The sequence below is a fragment of the Nicotiana tabacum genome, chromosome 14 (assembly GCF_000715075.1).
Source record: "Nicotiana tabacum cultivar K326 chromosome 14, ASM71507v2, whole genome shotgun sequence".
In the NCBI taxonomy this organism is placed as follows: domain Eukaryota; kingdom Viridiplantae; phylum Streptophyta; class Magnoliopsida; order Solanales; family Solanaceae; genus Nicotiana; species Nicotiana tabacum.
This window is the reverse complement of record NC_134093.1, coordinates 71,540,484-71,558,546: the sequence shown is the minus strand read 5'-3', so window position 1 is coordinate 71,558,546 and position 18,063 is coordinate 71,540,484. Positions and strand designations below refer to the sequence as shown.

Sequence of the window (18,063 nt, the reverse complement as noted above, 5' to 3'; positions counted from 1 at the left end):
GCACAAGTTCTGCAAGTGAGTATCTTTTGACTTAAAAAAAAACCTGTCACTACTTCTCTAAGATTAATCAAGATACTTATTGAAAACATGGAGTCGGTTGTACTCATACTACACGTTTGCACCCTTGCGTGTAGATTCTGGAGCTGAGTAGTTATGAAGATGGAGCTTTACATTGGAGACATACCAGTATGCCGGATTCATGCTACCTTTTTGTCCATGGTAGCTTAGGATTTCATTTCTTTTTATGTAACTTTCAAACAAATGTTGTATTTATTTCTTTCACCAGCTTTGTAAATCTAAATCATAATCTAAATCATAGTGACTCATGACTTATACTACCGGTCCTTGGGATAGTTGTATTGAATTCCATTGCAGTATTTATTAAATATACTAGGTGGCAATGGCCTGTGCCAGCACATGCCCAACATGAATTTAGTTTTATTTTTCACTTGCGATGATGATAGTAGATACAGTACTTCGTATTGAAATCAAAATAGATGACCATAATCCAAAAGAGTTTTTATACAACATGAGCATAATTTTGCTCTTCCAACTCTACTTGTGCTCTATTTCAACTTGCTACTTGATGCAAGGATATCTTGTTAGCCACCTTCCGATGAGCTCTATAATTGCTCAATAGTGTTTGTTATTAGGTTGCATTCAACTCAATTCAGGACCACCTTCTTTCCTTGACAGAAGACTTGATAGTGATGCTGCAACACAGAAAATGAATTATACCAAATGGATATTGAAAGCAGCAGAGCAAAATGATAAAACCTCCATAGTAGAGATTGCCAAGGTTTCCAAGTACAAATGACCAATGAAATCTTTTTCTGGCCAGCATAAGTTAATAATCAAATGGGTAATATATTTGAAAACACAACAACATACCTATCCTTTGCCAGCAAGGAGATATGTCGAAAAGAGCGGGCAGCTTCTTTCCTTATACATAATAGAAATGCAGATTGTCAATACTAACTACGCCTCTTAAACAAAATAAAACTTATCAAGTTAAAAGTAGCCAAAGACCCACAGACCTCACAAATTTCAATGTCTAAAGTAGACAAAGCAACAACTACTGCAAAGAATAAGAAGCTATAAATGTTTTGAATTGTTTTGAGATTCCCTTCCAAGAAGGTTTTGATCAACAAAAAGGTAATCTTCCCCTTCCAAGATTTTTAGAGACCTCTTGCTGGACTAAGCAATTTTAGTATACTTTTCGATAAGGTAATAAGCGATTTTAAATACATTTCCTCAGATCCTTCAAAACAGTAAGCTCTAAAACATGCTCTTCTAATCTTTCAATGTATTACCGAGTCCAACGGCGAGCAATGATGAAAAATTAGAGATAAACCAAGTGTACTGGAATATAATCATTGAAAAAATTACGCCCACTTCATATAATTTCTCTATAAGTATTTTTCCTTCATTTGGCATAATGGCTCTTAAGCATTATAGTGTCCTTCAAGTAACCCAATTTGATCTCATGCATGATCCATGTTCACTTGAATATTATTCAGATTTATGCTAAGGTCCGAAAATTTGACTCAAGAATAGTTGGATAACATGATATGTAAAACGCTTCATTTTTATTTATTGTTGAAATACCTTGATACACGAGGCTCTATGCACTACATCATCTTTGATTTTGTCGGATCCATACATTTGATTTACATCGTGCTGGAACTTTTTTAACTGCAAAAGGAAAAAGAAACTTTTGGTTAATTCATCTGCAAGTAAGAAGTTGAAGGAAGCGTTAAACAATAGCATTACAGCTATAGTTACTACAAAAGTACAAATTACATAGAATTCTTCGCTTTTGCATTGATATACTTTTATTCTTTCTGTTCAACAATATCATTATTAAGAAAACAATCATTTTTTTTAATGTCGAAAAGAAGGCTTTTGGCCTATCTTGTTTTAATTCCATACTTCCTACAATGCAATAAGAAATTTAAGATGCAATGTTTTACCATAACATAACAGATTCCAGGAGCAACCCATAGTAGATACCTGATCGAAGAAGATATTCGTCGTAACTCCAATAATCATAAAAGGTACCGATGTTGTCAATATATCAATATCCTTGAGAAAAAAGTGAAACTCCCTTCTAAGAGAATGCATAGCTCTCATAGACTGTTTAGGCAAAAGAATCTTTTAGCAGTATTTATCTCTTTCAACTTTAGCGGTGTTCACAAGCTGGAAAAAAAGAGATGAAAACTATTACTGTTCTGACAGAGGAATTTATGACTGATCGAACTTGAGAAGATGGAGCAATCAATTATTTAATAGCATATAAAAAGGTCCAACTTATATCTTTCTTGTCAAAAAGGGATCACTGAAACTAAGATCAGCAACTATAGCTAACATTGGGTACAAGCAATATAAAATTATGCAAAATATAAGTATATTCCTAGTTTAGGCTCCATTAAAAGCTTTGTTAAATAATGTCCCGTTAAAGAACCAAAAGGCAAGGAAAAGTTAGACCAATAAAATGCTTAGACTTGAATACGAATACATGATTTAATACCAATCAAATTTTTATATCCCTCAACATTCAGATTTCTACGTTTATATAAAGTATCAATGAATTTTTCAATACTGAATAGCCTTTTGAACCTACCAGCAAAGAGGAAGAGAAAAACTTCGCTGACAGAGGTAAACAAAGAATAAGCTTCTATACTTAATAAAAACACTAATAGTATCAGAATCTCTACGCACAACAAAAAAGTCAAAATAAGAACGAAAATAAAGAAACAATAGATGATGAGCCTCTTTGTGCTAGACAATATTGAGAGAATAGCAAACCAAAAAGCAGAACACCCAGCCGAGAAAATGAAAAAAAAAATAATAATAAGATGAAGAGAACTGAAAGGCTTCTTTACAGGAGTGAAGAAGGTGAGAAGGCATTTAGCAGAAAATGGGAACAAAGAATGAGGAAAAGCTTATTTGGTGTGTCTTTTGGATAAAAGACATGTGGAGTCACGTGCAGTGACCACCTAACAATTGTAGGAACAAATGGAAAGGACACCTAATGGAAAGGACCAAAAGTTTAGCATTTGCAAATTTACTCGTGAGGGACCACGACAACTGAAGGGCAAATGAGATAAAGTCAAAAATGTCATCACCTTTTGTCTTAATTACAGATAACCACACAAGTCGAAACCTTCTCTTTTCTATATATATTAAATTTATAAATTTCATATTCTTTTTGTGGGGCGGTGCTTTAAAGCAGTTATACGTAATTAAATTTAAATCACATTCATTTCATGATGAGTCAGTTCATATCAAAGGTACACGAGCGCCACGATTGGAAGGTTTCAAGTTTCAACATACAGTACATTTTGCATTTTTCTAGCTTGGCAATCATAAGAACAATTTTCTTTCTATGTGAAGCAATCAACTCTCCATGTGCATAAAAAAGTTCGTACATGAAGTGTGAAGCTAAAATATATTGGTTAGAAGAGCCAATTGCGCTTAAGTGTCATCTGTCTACAATAGTCTGATAACTCTTCTCCAGTCTTCCAATACTGGACGGCATTCTACTGGATATGCCCACAACAACCTCTGGAAGTTAAACTTCAATTCCAGAATCAAATAAGTAGAAACAACAATGTCAATGACTATATCCGTCATGCTTAATATCTTAGCAAATTTCGCCATCATAATCCTACAAGTCAAAACCACACAAACAGAATTGCCTCATGTATAGATATTAGACAAGTAAAAAGACTCTAACTGCAGTATCTTAGTTGAGGAAATAATTCATCTAGCAGAAAACAAATGGTAACACAAAGGGTTGCCAAAACAAAGCTCGACAAATCACTTTGGTTTCCAAGCAAATTAATCACAAATAAGTCAAAAACTCAGGCTTTTCTCTGTCAGTAAGCAAGTCAATACCCTTTCTTTGTTCAGTATGGTGCAAAAGACCAAAGACATACCAATGCTTTTAGCTATAGAGAAAACTAAAATTCTAGTATTCGTTTTATATTTACTAATACTAATATATTCAAAGATTTACACCAAAAGTACAAAAAATAAAGCAAGATATTCAGATGTTGAAGTAAAGTTTTGCCACCATCAAAGCATCTTCTATCTCTCCTTTCTCAACGGATTAATCTTAGACAAACCTAAGCTATCGTGTGCTGCAGTTTGCTTCTTAGCATATACGTCTTGTTTAAGAATTTCTCCCTCAGTTCATACCCTTTCTAGGAAAGTCATAAGCTTTTTTGTCAATAGAATAACTCATTTAGAAGGCAGACATCTAGAGCTTTAACATAACATATTTAATTACTCAAATACGCGGAGAAAATATGACCAATATCTTGACATAAACCAAGAGGTCTCCAGCCTAACCGAAATTGAAATATTATCCATATTTTAATGGAAGTGAAATAGTGCTCCATAATGAATTAAACATGGATAACCATAACAAAAAAAATACAATATGGGCATAATATGGCACTTTCTGTACAATATGTGTGGAAGAGGACATACGAATAGTGTATGGATCTAGAAATATTGTCCAACCACCATTAACTATTATAAATACAATACCCAAATGCATAGGAATTGTTTATATTTTCAAGCACACAAGCACAACCTAACCATCAGCAATGAGTAACTTGCTATAGAACCCAACTTGGTAGCCAACCTCTGACATTCCAAAATATCATTCAACTATGAGAAGACTTATATTACCACTTTTATACCTTCAGAAAACAAATAAACACCAATCAATTATGAAAATACAGGTGAATCAACCCTTTTTACCCGCATTGGATCCCTTTTACTCTTCAACCAAGCTACCCTTCTTTGTTTTTATTCACAGACATTCTATTTACCCCTCTATTTCTAGGCCTTTCTCTTAACTTTTTATGATTGTTGGTAGTTTCTTTTGATTTTCTCTATAGCTAGTGTTATATGGGTTTACTGCTTTGTCATCTTTAACTTATTCGATGAAGTGCAGGATAATGCTTTTATTTAACCCTGGCAAAGGGGAAAAGACACTTCTTTATCTTGAGACTCTTAGGTAAACAAATATATTTCAGTTTTGTTTTAGAATGAACTCGGTCAAGGATGGTAAATACCAATCATTTTCCATTCTCAGGTTTCTCATTATGCGAGAGTCTATCACTTCTCATTTTTCTGGGATGTCTGTTATTCCTTATTTACATCTTTTTCGTTCCTTTTTTATATTTGTTGGTGCACAATTCATAATATCTCGTATTTGTCTTTGGCTTTTGTTATAATATACACATATACAAGAAGTATAATTGAAGTTCTTGGAATTATTCGACATAATTTCAATTTATCGTTTGTACAAAAATGCTCTTTTACTAAATGTTTTGGTATCCTTTTAGTGTTGGAGATCTACTAAATATTTACGACACGCAACATAAAATCCCTCAAGATAGCACCAATTAGAGAAGAGATCGTATAATCTCCCATGTCAGTACTCTTATCAATTTGAAGCATTTGCAAGTTCAAGTTATATACGTGCATAAAATCTCTCCTCTCTTCTAGTAATTCAGAAACTTGATGTAAGCACATGAACCATGCAGCTATTTCCAAAGCAATTTTCGCCTAAGTTGCTCGGACTCTTCACTTTCAGTGCCGCACCCGTGTCGACACGACGTGGGTGTGGGTATGGGTGTGGGATCCGTGTCGGATCTGGTCAACCGATTTTGGGTACTTTGACCAAAATCAACAGAGAAATTTGGGACATATACAATGATTTTTGAAAACAAATCAAAAGCTAGGGTGATATGGAAGAAAATGGAATACCTTGTATATATAAATTTCTATGTCAGTCCTTTTCCTTTTATCTCCTTCTAAAATTCTACTCTTGTTCAATATTTTCTCCTTCTCGGAATACCTTGTAAGTTTTTCACATAATGTCTCATAATTTAGACATATTTTTATAACTCTATTTTTAAATAATTGAATTATTTTTAGCCGAATCCCCGCACCCGTATCCGTACCTGGATCCATACCCCCGAATCTTTAAATTTAGATCATGAAGGATCTGACCTCTAGATCCGCACCCGTATCGGACACCCGCACCCGAGTCCGAGCAACTTAGATTTTCGCTAATCGCATTGACTTAAAGTTACCAGGAGTTCGAACAAGCAAGAACACCAAAGTGGCAAACCATTAAAAGAGAGATGCAAATAATGAAGTCGTAAACATATCAATCAGATAGGAGACTCAACACAACCTCCGCGTAGGAGCAACTATGACTATTCAATCCAGTAACTTTGAAACGCTAATATGAAACTAAAATACGCAAACTTCACTGTATTTAGCAACAAATCAAACAGAAATTCAAGGATAAAATCTGACCAAAAGCTTCATTGCTCACCTGTTAATCAGGCTAAGTGTTTCTTTTCCATGTTCTCCACTTGAGTCTCCCTTAATCCTGATAAAAGAAAAGAAATGCAATACCTGAAGAATATATAAAAGAAGAGGAAGAGAGAGATAGAGGGTAAAAGAAAGAGAGATATTGAATGTGAAAGAAATTAGTAAATGATAATTTTACTGAAAGTGAAATGAAAGACTGTCATTTTACTTACCCGCTACGAACTTGTAAAAGCATGACTTTAAAGTAAAATATATGTTGTTTGGATGTGACTTTGTGTTTAGACAAGAAGCTTCCTAAATATTTTAGGATCAATTCTCCGTTTTCATAATTCTTGGCTACAAGTTCATTTTAGTTTATTCAATTCCGCCACTTAAAACAAAATAGAGCTTTTAGACAAATAAATTTTAAATTTAGAAATTGGGTAAACAATGCTTAAACTACATTTGGAATTGCTCAGTAGTTATTACTTTTCTTGTTTCTATCCACTTTTTTAACCGAGACAATGAAATCTGCACATCAAAATAAAAACGCTTTTCAGGACATTCAAAGCAGATAAAATACATTAACAAACTCAGAACATGTAAACTAAATGGTTCCTTGATTCTAATTTGATCAGAAAAAATATTCTCTGCCATACACAAATTCAACTTAAACATTCGATTGAATAGACTAATTAATTGGAATTTAAGGGGATATTTTAACTCAATTATTTAATGGGTAGATAAAAAAAAGATATTTAGAAATTAAAATCCACACTTTGAGTAATAGTAAAATTTTTGGAATGGCTTGAATTTTATAACTTTCGTCCCATTAACTAAAACACAGAAATATAATAATAGACACACAGTTAAAATTGAAAACATGCGAGTTGGAATGAACTGCTAGCAAGCTTATTTTTCCTCTTCTCGAATCTATCGTGTACAGGGCTCAACTACAAAAAAGATCAAATAGCTCAAGGCCATCAACTCAATCATAGTAGCTAAAACTATCCATACCCAGATTTAAATATGAGAAGCGAGAAATAAGGCCAAGAAACGCATACCATTTTCAGAATTTCACCAAATCTTGATTATGGCGGAAGATGAATTAATCGGTGAATCTCCACGATTTTGTGTGCTTGCCAGAAAGTCTTTGATGCCATAGAGTCAGAACTTTGTATAGAAATGATTTAACATGACAAAACATTCCAAAAAATTAAACGAACAAACAAAGTAAATAGCAGAGAGGATGCTAAAACTCAAGAGCAATTAACAGAACTAATAAAGGTAGAGGGAGTTCTAACCAAATAAGATAGGGAAGATGCTAGAGTAGGAGAGAGAGAGAAGTGGAGTAGTGATACGTGGTTGTTCAGTTGTAGGTCGACGGACACGTTGCTTAGGTAATTATATTGAACAGACAGATATGCCCTCAGCTAGAAAAGTTTTGACATGAAGCAGCCATGTCGAAACTCTTTCTATTCTAATATATTGTAATAATAATATTGTTGATTTTAGTAGTAACTTATACTGTTTGGCTTACCTACCAGGTTGGGCTAGATGTCATCACTACTTGGTTGAGTTTTGGATCGTGACATAAGATTTATTATCGAAGTTATGGTTGTTATTGCAGTCACATGGAGCAATGTGTTAGAGTTCAGAAGCACCTAAGTTTATGTAAGGTCCCGTAAAATTTTACCAAAAATCTGGGGTTTCGTGATGCCGAAGTAGACTTATGTGTTGATGATTGTAGAGATTCTTCGCGGCGAGCCTGCGAGTCGCGGTACGGACTTTTTGGGTTGAAGAATGCACTAAATTGTTGATGAAAATTTTTGGCAGAAGAAGGCAATTATGAGGTCCGTTTCGCGACCGCAAAACCGTTCCGCGAGCCGCATAAGCGTCGCAGAGTGAAGCAGAAACTTGAGTTAATTTTAGGACCTTTATGCAGTCCATTATGCGGCCGCATAATCGTTTTGCGGACCGCATAATACATCGCAGAATAATCATAGAGATTTCTGGAGGGAAGTTCTGCGGTGCATTATGCGACCGCAGAACAAATCCGCGGGCTGCAGACCCAACCCGAAACAACCTAGTTTTTGGAGATCAATTCTGCGGTCCATTTTGCGGGCCGCACATCAACTCTGTGGTCCACTCTGCGATCGCAGATTTGGAATCGGAGGGTCCATTTTCTGATTTTTATAACCTAACCCAATTTTGATAAATAGCCTTTGGGGCTCGTTTTGAAGGCAAAAATCTGATATTTTTAGAGAGAACTGAGAGTGTTATGGAGGGAGGAAGAAGCTCAAGTGCTTTGTTCATCAAGATCTTGTCCAAAGCTTTGAAATCCAACAAGGAAATCTCACAAGATCTTCGCTCAAGAAGTAAGGTTCTAACCCTAGTATTCAATTTCAAGTTTGGGGTAAAAGATGGGTGATTGGGAGTATGATTCTTAGGTGTGAGAGTATTATGTATACATGCATGTACCAATAAGGTTTGTGGGAAGATTGTTGAGCCCAAATGGGTAAAGATTGAGTTGTGAAGCGAAAGAAATCTTGTGGAAGAAACTTGTAACCAATTTGCACATTTAGTGTTTGATAAAATGCTCAAATGAGCTGAAACCGTGAATCTCTCCCTAATTATGGTTCAATTTTATTATATCTCTAGTTGATTGGAATTGCTAGAAGTGTTGGTACGTTATGGTAATCTAAGAGAAACTCAAGCAAGGTATGTTGGCTAAACTCCCCTCTTAGAATTAAATCCTATGGTATTCATGTAATTTATGTAAGTCCCAAGTTGTTCATTATAAAATTGGCTATTCCGAATAAGCTTGTGTTGAAAGATATATGTTAAATATATATCCCAAATACTTTTATCATGTTATGTTATCATTTGAGAATGTGTTCAAAGTATGGGTTGTGCATTAAAAATGTTTCGACTTCAAGTCAAGTTCAAACGAAGGCTATTATGCCAAATTTTATTAAAAATCTCTATATGCCTAAGACTCTTAATTACTCACATGTGTACTAAAAAACTTGATTTGAAACGCCTTGTTGTTGATGATGATGATGATGTTTGAAAGTGAAAAATATGAGCATGAAATACTAAATACGACCGACGTGCCAAGAATAATTTTATAATTGTGGCTACTAGTGCCAATAAAATAAAAAGATGTGAAAGAAGTATGAAACGAGATGACTGGTAGAAAAGGATTATTTCGATCCACATATCATTGTGGTGAGATGGCCTAGCCGATTGGGTCGTGATCGGACGCCATGCCGCACACATGGTGGTGATTGTGCTGGAAATTATAATTGAAATTGTGATTGTGGTTGATGTCTCGAATGAGACGGCCTAGCCGATCGGGACGTGATCGGACTCCGTGCTAAAAGTACGGTGATATTGTGAACGGTGGCATATTGGTACTAAAGATATTCCAACTTAAAATATAGAAATTTATTTGAACAATGTCTTGGTCCTAACTTGAGGTTTGATGTCGTTTGAGGCTTCCACTGATATTATGATTGTTCTTGCTTGTATTATTAATTGTTCTATTGAGATGGTGTTTTTTCATTCATACTAGTACTAATCCATATGTACTAACGTCCATTTTACCGGGGGCGCTGCATCTTCAATGGATGTAGGTGATTCACAGCAGGAGACATTGATCAATGATAGCGGTACACCCTCTTCCCAGTTGACTTGGTGAGCCCCACTTCATTTCGGGGTCATGTATCGTTTGTTCCTTGTGTATTGTGTTTGAGGTATAGCCAAAGCCTTGTTGTCGGCACTATCATAGTACTCTTTTGTATCTATTAGAGGCTCCGTAGACATAGTGTGAGTTGTATATTAGTGTTGGGGAAGTCAAACAAGTTATGTTGTGTTTGAATTATTTGTCCCACTTCAGACCATGAAACTATGTGTAATTTGAGACTTTAAACTGAAGTTGCTAATGATAATGAATTGGTATTGTATACATGATCTTCTTATTGTCTAATTAACGAAAATATGTATTATCTTTATTCATAAGTGAGTGGGTAGAAAGTAGCTAACAGGCTTGCTTGACCGGGTTCACTCGGTTGAGCGCCGGTCACGCTCCCGAGTTCGGGGCTTGAAAGTTTACTCTTGTTGTAATAGCATAAAAGAAATATAATATCAGAGGGGATCATGAAAAAACCGAGTTAGTGAGTTTACTAGTTGAAGACAGAAGCTGAAGAAGGGTGAGAATTACTTCTAATGTTATCTTTTCTTATCGTGAATGTTCTTTTGATGGATGGCAGAAGCAGCCTGGCCGGATACTATCCAAGGCTAAGTATTATTTCAACTAATATGAATGGAGTATCATATATTGTATGATTTTTCATATGACACTATCTTGAGCGCATGATAGTTTTTGTAACATTCGTTTTGCAGTATGGTGCTCACAATTATTGCATGATATTGTAAATAATCTAATTCAAGTTGTTGGATTCCTATGACATCTCAAGCGAAAAATTCTATATTTTGTAATTTACATTTTTTTTTTGTATTCGTTTAGTTTTCTCATGGGGACATGAAGATGTTAATTATACTTACCTTTTTAAGTTTCTTTCCAACTACATTCTCTAGGCACTTTCCTTTTGGAGCTCCAGAGAAGAAATTTTTTAATGATAAGAAATGTAAGATTATAAAAATCATAGATCCTCATAGAAGACATGTCTGAAAATAGTTACTCTCAAAGAATAAATAATTAAATTTCAAGATATTGATAATAGCCGCTTGATATATTATTTTCCCTTTTGCACAGTATATTTGTCAAATATTTTATCTATTGGAGCTAGTCGTTCCTTTATGCTTATCGATATTTCAATGCCGATATTTTAGTTTCAGATTCGAATATAATAACATACCTTTCACATAATGAAGCTCACTATGAGACTTAACAGTTAAATTGATGGTAATTTTATTTATCAAGTCTATACCAAAATAATTTATTTATTTGATCGATGAGGTTGTGATTTACTTGCTACGCGATCTAGCTGATATTGCTTTTCTATAGTGATGAATTCGAGAATTGCACTGAGAAAAAAATAGAGAGTAGCTCTGAAATTGAAACAGAAGCAAAGCATGAGTTTCTTTTTTTTTTTCTTTCCCTTAAATATTTGAACACTTCTATAAAATGGAAATGATTCATGCATAATCATAGATTTGTTTTGAAATACAAATTAAAATCTAAAATCAAAACCATGAAATGATATTAGGTACATATTCTCAATATGGATAATTTAACTGCATCAGTTTAATCGAAAAAATCTCTTAATATATGTATGAAAGTAAGCTTTCAAAAATTATTTCAAAAATTTTAATTTTAAATACATGAATAAATGCAGGAACTTGCTTTAGAAATGCAACAGACTTTTAAAAATGTTTGGGATACTGATACTCCTTTTGCCAATATACTAGAATTACCAAAACTAGAAAGTAGGACGTTGAGAAGTATTAGAAGGCTTATACAACTTTCAGGAACTCAGAGGACTTCCACAAAGCAAATGTTGAGTACGAGCAGAGCTCGAGCAATGCATAAATGGTGAAATGCTGAGGAAGAAAGAATTAGAGGGGAGATGAAGAGAGGTTTTACTAATACTCAATCCATGTATAGTAATAAATGTACGATGTATTTTTAATAATCGGACAAAAAATATCTGGAGAATTGATAAAATTCATTTTCAACTAACTAACTTTTAACTCAAAATTGGAGATGTTGATGTGACCAACTAACTTCCTGAAATTTTGCTCTTCCACTGTCTTGATTCGTCGATTTTAGCTTTTGCAGGTGTACTATGTGATTTTTCTGCATTATGAGAAAAACACTTTTTACTATTTCTCATTGTTGATTATAGCTTTTGCAGGAAGACCACAAGAGAAAAATAAATTTCACTGATTCTCATTGTTGTTATTATTTATGTTACCATTTTGAGAATCAATTTCTTGCTAAATGCTGAGAATTATCAGTAGCGGTGAAATTTATTTCTCAGCCGCCTCTATAGTTGTCTATGTCTATGTATTATAAATGTGTTAACGAAAAGATGTCAAGGTTCATCCATATATTGATGTGTTTTATTTCGGCTTAGGCTTCTTTGCAGTGATTACAACTACCAGTTAATCATTTCACTAATATTTAATCTATTACGCGTGTGAATTCCAATAAAATATCATGACATTTCTTGTTTTTTTCTGTTGTTTCTGATCAATCATGCTCTTTTTGTCATTTAATTTTAGGAGTTGGATTTTTGGGCTCAAATAAGTTTGTAAGGAGGATCTGTCGAAATGTCAAATGTTGAGCAATCATAACAAAAATGACTATGACTAATACCGTTATTCCATTTTCTCGATATCGACAATAAAATGATGAAAAATCTCAAGAACTATGTAACATTGTGGGGGTCCAATCGGTTTGATGATTGTTATAGATACCTCTACTTAGATTTGGGGAGCCTTGAAATTTTTTCCCGTCCTTGAACAGTTGGGCTTTAAGATAATCTCCTATTTTTCTTTGTACTTAAATTAGAATGAAGAGAGTTAGGATGATTCAAGGCTACCGTAAAAATTGGATGGGCGCCCTATTTGGTCGCCCCTTTTTAACTTATACCCGTTTTGTTTTTTTATTTGCATTCGTACCCATTCTTTTGTTAAAAGTATTTTAAAAAGACGATTTTGCCCTTTTTTAATAAAAGACTATTGACAAACTGCAGGATAAAAATTTAAGCATGTTTAGGCTGAAATTTTAGCAAATAAACTGAAAACTTTCAGCTTGTTTAGACTGAAGTTCCGGATAAAACTAAGGACAAAACTGTACACTACATTACAAAACTTCAGCATGTTTTGGTATAAAATTTTAGCAAATGAACTAAATAGCTTCAGCATGCATTAGTAAAAACTCTTTAGAAAATTACATACTGTAAGACAAAAACTTAAGCATGTTTAGTCTGAAGTTTTAGCAAATGAACTAAAAAATTTCAGCATGTTTAGTCTGAAATTTTAGCAAATGAACAAAATAACTTCAGCATGTTTTGTCTGAAGTTTTAGCAAATGAACTAAAATTACATACTACAAGACACAAACTTAAGCATGTTTAGTCTGAAATTTCAGCAAATGAACTAAATAACTTAAGCATGTTTCGTCTGAAGTTTTAGCAAATGAACCAAATAACTTAAGCATGTTTAGTCTGAAATTTTAGCAAATGAACTAAATAACTTCAGCATGTTTAGTCTGAAATTTTAGCAAATGAACTATATAATTTCAGCATGTTTAGACTGAAACTTCGGATAAAATTCATGACAAACTCTAGACTGCAGGATAAATAACTTCAGCATGCACTAGCATGAAGTTTTAGCTTCAACATGAAACAACTTCATGCAACATGAAACAACTTCATGCTACATTAGCATGAAATTTTAGATTCAAGGTGAAACAACTTCAAGTGTGATTCTGAAGATGAATTTGGACAAGTTTCTGATATTTTTATAAAGTTGCTAAGAGGAGAGGATGAGATCGTTTTATATCTTTTGCTAGCGGTATAATTATCATATTATTACGGATTTTTTGTGAGATGACTACTAAATCAATAATTTTAAAAAATAGGGTACTGGTTAAAAGGTAACATAAATATAGGGTACGGCCAAGGCTACCTTGATAAGAGTTTCAACTGTCATGCACTATATCCCTTCAATATACTACGACACAAATACGCTAATAATAAATTAGACACCGATCAATTTTATAAGTATAACGTGCCTTGAAAAAAAATTGCCGGTGCCATATGCTTGATTCATGTTGTATAGTTTTGTTTGCTAGAATGTTATAACTATAAATTTTATTGTAGATATTTATTTTTTTAGTTTTTCGCAATAGATGTTCATTTTTGTCGTTAATTCTTACTGAATATAATTTGGCAGTTTGGTGTTTCAAATAGTCCCAAGTTATCTTCAATAAAAAATTACTTTTGATGATGGTATAATAACCAAAATATTGAGACTAGGATCAACATGTTGTTTTCTCAATAAATAAATATTTTTGTCGCACTAAAATCTGCATAAAGATCTTACTCCATATCATACTAATATAACCCCTTTGCAAGTAAAACAAAAGTCAATTGCAGCTAAATCTTATTATAAGGCTAAGAGAAATCATTGACATTTAAGTAACAGTTATCAGGAACCATGAATTCCTAAATGAAAAACTGTACTTTCACAACTGTTAACAGAGATCATTTTTATAATAAATTTTAGTTCGAGCAAAGTGGATTGATCTAAGGGTTACAATAACGACCCGACCGGTTATTTCGAGCATTTGCACTTAGCTCGGTAGTTTGAGGGTATGAGTAACTCTGTATGATGTATTATGACTTATGTGAATCGTCGGTTTTAATTTTCAGGTTATTCGGAATCGATTTGGAAAAATTAGCCAAGTTTGACTTTTGTGAATTTGACTCCGGAACGAAGTTTTGAGGCCTTCGTTAGGTCCGGATAGTAATTTTGGACTCGGGCGTATGTCCGGATTTGCAATTGGATATTTCTGGAAAGATTCGAGATTGGCGAAAGTGAGGAATTTGAAAAATTGAAAAATTCATAAGTTTGACTGGAAGTTGACTTTGATGATATCGGATTCAGATTGTGGTTCCGGAAATTGGAATAACTTCGTTATGTTATTTGGGACTTGTGTGCAAAATTTAAGTTCATCCTGAGTTGATTTGATATGTTTTGGCGCGAGTTTTGGAAGTTGAAAGTTCTAGAGTCCATTAAGTTCGATTTGAGGTGTGATTCATCATTTCGATGTTGTTACGTGTGATTTGAGGCCTCGAGTAGGTTCGTGTTATGTTATGGGACTTGTTGGTATATTCGGACGGGGTCCCGAGGGGCTCGGGTGAGTTTCGGACCATTTCGTCGCATGTTGCATTTGGCTAAGGCTTCTGCTTCTGGTGTGGCCGCATCTGCGTACAATTGGTGGCAGAAGCGACGTCGCAGATGCGGGGCCTTCTTCGCAGAAGCGAGGTGAGACCTGGGCAAAGGCGATCGCAGAAGCGGAAATTCGGGCGCATCTGTGGCCCCGCATAAGCGATGGTCTTGGGCGCAGAAGCGAACTTGAGCGCAGAAGCGTGTTTGGCTTTGCACCTGCGGGTGCGCAGAAGCGGACGGAGATCTGCAGGTGCAAGGGGCCAGCTGGCTAGTGGAGTCCACAGAAGTGGAGCTCGTGTCGCAGAAGCGGCTCATGTGTCCGCAAAAGCGGAAATGGCTGGGCAGAAGCTTTTAAATCGAGGGTTGGTCGTTTTGTTCATATTTGGAGCTATAGACCTCGGATTGAGGCGATTCCTGAAGCAATTTTCACCATGTGACTTAGGGTAAGCATTCTTGACTCACTTGTGATTATATTTCGTAATTTTATCTTCGTGTTTGGTAAATGGATTATGGATTTTAAAGAGAAATTTGGGGGTTTTAGCCTAAAGTTTCATAGAGTGAGTTTTTGAGTTTTGAATATCGATTCAGAGTCAGATTTGGGTGGAACTAGTATGGTTGGACTCGAAATGGAATGGGTTGTCCGATTTTGTGAGTTTTATCGGGTTCTGAGGTACGGGCCCAGGTTTGATTTTGGTTGATTTTGGGCTTTTGAGTAAAGATTCGACCTCTATCAATTGGAATTATTTTCTTAGATTTTATTTGATGTATGTGAGTTGCTTTTGGCTAGTTTTGAGCCGTTTGGAGGTCGGTACGCGCGAGATGGCATTGTTGGAGCATCACTTGGTTTTCTCGGTATGGGATTTGGCTTATTCAAGGTAAGTAACACTTCTAAAATTGGTGCTGAGGGTATGAACCCTGAATATACGTGTTATGTGTTGGATGTTGAGGTGACGCACATGCTAGGTGACGGGCGTATGGGCGTGCACCGTGTAAATTGAGACATCATTATTTCTGTGGTACTGTGTAGTTACCTGATCATATCTGTAACCATGAAATCTCTACGTACTAGAGCTATTGAGCTGTGATACACGTTAGAAACTATGTCTAAGATACATGCTCATTCTGTTAGGACCCACTGAGGTTATTTTTACTGTTGAGTTATTTGCTTACATTGCATTTTCATACTCAGTCATGTTCATTCATTTCATATCGTATCTCAGTCTCTGTTGCTATTTATTGATACATTATATCATTATTTTTGGGCTAGTTTCATGGCATTATGAGCCTGAGAGACTCGAGAGATTGATGACTGAGTGAGGCCGAGGGCCTGATTGTGAGTGATATTATGGGATCGGGTTGCACGCCGCAGCATGTTTTTATTGAGTTATGCCTGGATCTGGCTTATTATAGCGCTTGGACCGAAGGAGTCCCTCCGGAATCTGTACACACCCCCAGTGAGTACAGTTGATTTATATTGAGGAATGGATCTTCCCTGGGCATGGATCTTCCCCGAATCATTTATATTTGGGGATGGATCTTCCCCTGGGCTGGATATGCCTTATAAAGTACTAAGTGACTGACTGTCAGTTGACATATATATATATATATATATATATATATATATATATATATCTCCGAGTACTCGGTTTAGGGTTTAGGGTTTAGGGTTTAGGGTTTAGGGTTTAGGGTTTAGGGTTTAGGGTTTAGGGTTTAGGGTTTAGGGTTTAGGGTTTAGGGTTTAGGGTTTAGGGTTTAGGGTTTAGGGTTTAGGGTTTAGGGTTTTAGGGTTTAGGGTTTAGGGTTTAGGGTTTAGGGTTTAGGGTTTAGGGTTTAGGGTTTAGGGTTTAGGGTTTAGGGTTTAGGGTTTAGGGTTTAGGGTTTAGGGTTTAGGGTTTAGGGTTTAGGGTTTGAGATGGATCTTCCTTGGGCTGGATTAGCCATATACAGTACTGAGTGACTGAGCATATCGAGTGATTGAGCATGATGAGTGGAAAGTGTGAGGCAATGAGATTGAGTACTCGGAGAGTGTGAGTACAACACTGAGATACATTGCATTTAACATTGAGTACTGAGTGACTGAGCATAAAGATGCATTTCTTTCTGCTACCTGGTTTTGGTGACATTCATGATTTCACCTGCACAGTGACATGTAGGCATAGAGATGTACTTTTCTCGTGCTATCTGGAAAATAAAAATAAAACGTCTTAATTATTATTGAAAAGTTTTGGAAAAAATCACAATTTTACAAACCTACTCATATTTTGGTAATTTCGGTAAAAGAATTTGGATTTTCACTGATATACTTGAAAAGCATGCCTATTTTTCTGGAATTGCGTACGAGTTGAGCATCTTATATCTAAGTATGTTTTCTTGTACCATTATTATTATGTTGTTATGAACTGTTGTTGGTTATTGGTGTTGGACTCCGACCTCTGTTCCAGCTCGTCACTACTTTCAACCTAAGGTTAGGTTTGTTACTTATTGAGTACATGAGGTCCGTTGTACTCATACTACACTTCTTCACCTTGTGTGCAGATGTTGGATGCTGATGTTACTGTGTTCGACGGGAGTTGGATTTGAAGATGTACCCGTGTTCCGGTTATAACTGCCTCTTGTTCATGGTAGTTCTAGACTTATGAAAGATCTGTTCATGTATATTTCAAATAGATGATGTACTTTATTTCATACCCGCTTTGTAAATTCTAAATCTTAGACGCTCATGATTTGTACTACCACTCCTTGGGGAATGCATAAGATGTATATATTTTCTTTTACTTAATTGTCTTATTAATTT

At 35.1% G+C, this 18,063-nt stretch overlaps 1 protein-coding gene across 6 annotated transcripts; it reads right to left on the bottom strand.

Annotated features, from left to right (window-relative positions):
* Window positions 1-461: 461 nt before the first annotated feature.
* On the bottom strand, window positions 462-7,691 carry LOC107811237 (uncharacterized). 6 transcript variants are annotated; one of them, XM_075229655.1, is made up of 7 exons: window positions 7,407-7,691; window positions 6,365-6,421; window positions 3,432-3,670; window positions 2,014-2,199; window positions 1,609-1,695; window positions 892-937; window positions 462-713 (listed from the first exon to the last, which is right to left on the bottom strand). In XM_075229655.1, the coding sequence occupies exons 4-7, from the start codon at window positions 2,131-2,133 to the stop codon at window positions 661-663; spliced, it is 306 nt and encodes a 101-aa protein (XP_075085756.1). In that variant the 5' UTR covers window positions 2,134-2,199; window positions 3,432-3,670; window positions 6,365-6,421; window positions 7,407-7,691; the 3' UTR covers window positions 462-660. The 6 variants fall into 6 exon arrangements, 4 of the variants coding, with proteins under 4 accessions (XP_075085756.1, XP_016491609.1, XP_016491608.1 ...); XR_001653872.2 differs by lacking the exon at window positions 3,432-3,670 and having other exon boundaries at window positions 892-942; window positions 7,407-7,689; XM_016636123.2 differs by lacking the exon at window positions 3,432-3,670 and having other exon boundaries at window positions 7,407-7,690.
* Between the last annotated feature and the right edge of the window lie 10,372 nt (window positions 7,692-18,063).